This window comes from Castor canadensis, chromosome 5 (assembly GCF_047511655.1).
Source record: "Castor canadensis chromosome 5, mCasCan1.hap1v2, whole genome shotgun sequence".
Taxonomy (NCBI): domain Eukaryota; kingdom Metazoa; phylum Chordata; class Mammalia; order Rodentia; family Castoridae; genus Castor; species Castor canadensis.
This window is the reverse complement of record NC_133390.1, coordinates 3511183-3514928: the sequence shown is the minus strand read 5'-3', so window position 1 is coordinate 3514928 and position 3746 is coordinate 3511183. Positions and strand designations below refer to the sequence as shown.

At 52.9% G+C, this 3746-nt stretch overlaps 1 protein-coding gene across 1 annotated transcript; it reads right to left on the bottom strand.

The window, feature by feature from the left end:
- Window positions 1-278: 278 nt before the first annotated feature.
- Tff3 (trefoil factor 3) lies at window positions 279-3112 on the bottom strand. The gene is made up of 3 exons (XM_074072341.1): window positions 2990-3112; window positions 1471-1617; window positions 279-430 (listed from the first exon to the last, which is right to left on the bottom strand). Exons 1-3 carry the CDS (start codon window positions 3069-3071, stop codon window positions 417-419), a joined length of 243 nt encoding a protein of 80 aa, XP_073928442.1. The 5' UTR covers window positions 3072-3112; the 3' UTR covers window positions 279-416.
- Between the last annotated feature and the right edge of the window lie 634 nt (window positions 3113-3746).

The following is a 3746-nucleotide window of genomic DNA, read 5'->3' as shown; positions in this document are numbered from 1 at the left end:
GAAAAACATGATTTTTTTTTAAACTTACAGGTGAAATGTTTTCTCTCAGCTTACAAAGGAAGTGACCCTGTGGAAAGTTGCTTGGCTATTCTGCAGGGTGGACACCTGCTCTGAGAGTTTCACTCCTGCTTTGCAGCTGTTCAGGGATTATTTCCCTGTAGGCCCTGGGGACACCCTCTCCTGGGAGACACAGGTCCTTCCACCCTCCCCACTCAGAGAGGGGCACAGCAGACATAAACACACATTAGACGTCTCAAAGCGTAAAGAACGCCCTCGTGTTCAGCATGGGATCTTTATTCTTTAGGACTTCGGGCCCCAGATATTAGCTTTCAGCAGACACACTTTCCAGGGGCTGACAGGAGAGCAGGGATGAGCAGTACCCTCAGTCAGAGATGTGGGTAGACTTCAGGGCAGCTTCAAAAGGTGCATTCTGGGAATGAAGCAAAGGTGTTAAGGAGACCAGTGTCATTTCTACACACAGCTGCCTAGCTTCTCAAGGGCAGGACAGTCTCCAAGGCCATAGCTGGGAGAATAAGTGGACCTGGGAAGTTCAGGCAGGTGATAGGTGAAACGGGCCTCCACAGGGCCACCACTCAAAAAAAAAAAAAAAAAAAGGTGGGGGGGAAAGGGCTCCCCAGAAGGGAGCCGGAGTCATGGGGACAATGGCCAGCTTCCTCCACTGAGCCCAAGCTTTACCCAGCCTTCTTCACTGGCTCTGCCAAAGGAGGGAAGCCCTGCCCAAGGGCTGGCCTCTACCCTTAGTCAGGGACCAGAGCTGTTGGAACTCAGCCTCCTCCTGCTACCCCAGGTCAAAGGGCATATCTGGCTCTCTGGGATGCGGAAGGAGCCTCATGCAGGTACATTCTTCTTCGAAGGTGAGCTGGCTCCTGGACGTGCCAGCTGGCTCACAGCAGGCAATCTCGCCCAAGATGTGGTGGGGTGCGGCCCAGGTAGAGCCAGGTGGTGAACCACCCAGGTACATGGCCACCTGCTGCTTGCACAGGCACAGTCCCTCCCAAGGAGGGAGTCCTCCCAGTGGGAGCTGGGCGAGGGGAGGGGGGAGGGAGACACCAGGCCACCACACCTAGCATGGCCACCAGCTGCTGTCTGCTGTGAGTTTGCCACAGGTGACAAGGGACTCTTGTTGGTTGCTGAAGATACCCTCAGAAGTTGGCCCTGCTTCTAGGTCTACTCATTTTCCATTTCTCTCTAGGCTAGTGTTTAAACCCGTTCCGTCTATTTAATGCCTTAACTTAGGACACCTTTTTGAAAGCATTGCATTTACATTTTCCAAAAAGGGGACAAAAGGAGCCAGCCATTGGCATATGAGGTCTCCACCAAAGGCCAGTGATGTTGCTGGGCTGGGTGTCCTGCGGAGGCCTGGCATGTGTGGCTTCCTGGAGACCTGGCTCAGGCAGGACATAGCCACCCTAGGGTTCTGTGTACACAGGCCTGCCTGCTGGGCCTTACCTGTCTCCTGCAGAGGCTTGAAGCACCAGGGCACCTGCCGGATGCTGGAGTCGAAGCAGCAGCCCCGGTTGTTACACTGCTCCTGGGTGACCCCAGGGTAGCCGCAGTCCACCCTCTCCTTGGCTGGGACCTTACATTGGTTCTCCGCTGTCCAAATGAAACCCAGTCAGTCGCCAGAACCCTACTAGCTCAGGGTTAGGCTACTTGTTTCAGTTTGCAGTTTACAACCCATCCCCTGCCACTAAGCTCAAAGATGGGGACATCCCTGCTCCTGGGAGGATGGCGTGTGTGTCCATGTGAATGTTTAAAGAGACCCAGTCATTTGCCCGGGTTCTCACTTTGTCAAGAAGTCCCGGGTACCCTCCAGCTGTCAGAGCCCATGGGAATTCAGGGTCCCCTGAACCCAGAAACAGATCCCTCTTCTTGTTTGATCAACAAAGACTTGCCCTCCCCCCTTTTAAATGAAAGTGTGTGGGGAGAAACACCCCAATGCACGCTGGCTAGTTTTGACTGCTCTTCTGTGTCTAGCTTGTCAACAGGCATGTCCTTCAGTGTCCCACGTTCCTGGCTCAAGCAGGGCTGTGATCTGTCCATACCTATAGCAAAAGTCACCTCCTTCATTAAGGAGCTGGGTTCTCCCTTAGGACAACAGAAGCCATGTGAAACCTCTGAAATCCTTGCTACTGCTGCCATTCCACAATGCTTCCTCTGACACTCCCGAAACCTTGCCACTCTGGAGTCCCCTGGGAATCCTTGAACACTGCCAGGCCCAACTCTGGCCCTAAGACATTCCTATGTAATGGATGTGCCCAAGGCAGTAGGATTTCATCAGCTCCCCAGCCGATTCCCATGGACTGTGGAGTTTGGGAACTGCTGCTTTCTCCCTTCTCAGGAGAGAGAACCTGGCGAAGGCCACCCTCTAATGTCCTCAAACTCGGCCACATCCCAACTGTAGCTGCAATGAATGACTGAATAAAAACTGTCTTTGTGGAAAAATGTTCTGAAGCCAGGTGTGGTGACGCATGCCTGTAATCCCAGCACTCAGGAGGTAGAGACAGGAGAGTGCAAGTTCCAGTACAACCTGAGCTACACAATGAGACCCTGCTACAAAAACAAACACCGAACCAAAACATTTTCTGGATTAATCCTTTCCTTCTCTGTCTTTCATTTTTGCTTTATGAATGTGCCAGAATGATACATAGTTCTTGTAATTCAGAAATTTCTGGCAAAGAAGAAAGTGGGGTGGGTGATAAGTACCTCTGCCCCTGGCAAGCCTGTGTCAAACCCTGGTTTCAACTGTGATGGGGAGGTTGCCTTAGGTTTGTAGTAACTGTCTCCCGGCCTCAGTTTCCTGGCCTGTGAAATGCGGACAGTACAACCCCATCTGTGCTGTGCATCTGGCACATGGTAATTGCTAAGTGGACAAGGGAGCTTGTCACTTTTCCCAGAGCTCAGGCCCTCAGCCTGAATCTTCTGGGTCCCTCCCCATCTCCCATAGGGGAATCAGAGCAGTACTCACACAGGCCGACATACTCATTGGCAAAGCCAGAGGACCCCAAGGCCAGGACCAGCAGCAGCAGCCAGAGCGCTCTGGCCTCCATGACAACGGGCGTGCTTCGGGGCCTGCCTGCTACACGGAGGATGTGCCGTGCCCCCAGGGAGGGCCCTATATACCCCTGTGTTGACACAGCCTCCCAGGACTGTTTGTTTGGGGAGGGCCCTCCATCAGGGATCTAGCTCCACCTGTTTCTCTCCTGCGTGCAATTGTGAGCTCCAGAAACTCACCTGTCCTAAGAGAGCAGGGTCGTGTCAATCGCTCCCGGAGCCTGGCCTGGAGGATGGGATAAAGGAAGCTCAGCCCCTCCATGCAGGGCTGCAGGGCAGGGCCCCGACTCTGAAAGGATTACTACTAGGGTGTCTCAGCCAAGCCATCTCACCAGGGCAATGCAGAAGACCCCTGCTCGCAAACAAGGACTTCTAGGGCCACCTAAGCCCAGGTCAGCCCCCCAACACCAGAAAACGAAACCACAACCACGACTCAGATTCTTGCATCAATCTTGTTTTATTATTTTTTTGTTTGGTTTGGTTTTTGCAGTATTGGGGTTTGAACTCAGGGTTTTGGGTTTGCTAGGCAATATCGTTTGAGCCACACCTTCTTGCTTTAGTTATTTTTCAGATAGGGTCTCAACTTTTTTGTCTGGACTGGCCTCAAACCACAATCCTCCCATTCTCTGCTTCCTGTGTAGTGTAGTTGGGATTGCTGGCATGTGCCACCA

What these genes read in the sequence shown, in the direction of transcription:
- Tff3 (XM_074072341.1), bottom strand. Translation starts at nt 3,071, where the DNA reads ATGGAGGCCAGAGCGCTCTGGCTGCTGCTGCTGGTCCTGGCCTTGGGG. An exon ending in CAATGAGTATGTCGGCCTGT is followed by an intron (nt 1,618 to 2,989) that starts GTGAGTACTGCT and finishes TCATTTGGACAG; the next exon opens with CGGAGAACCAATGTAAGGTC.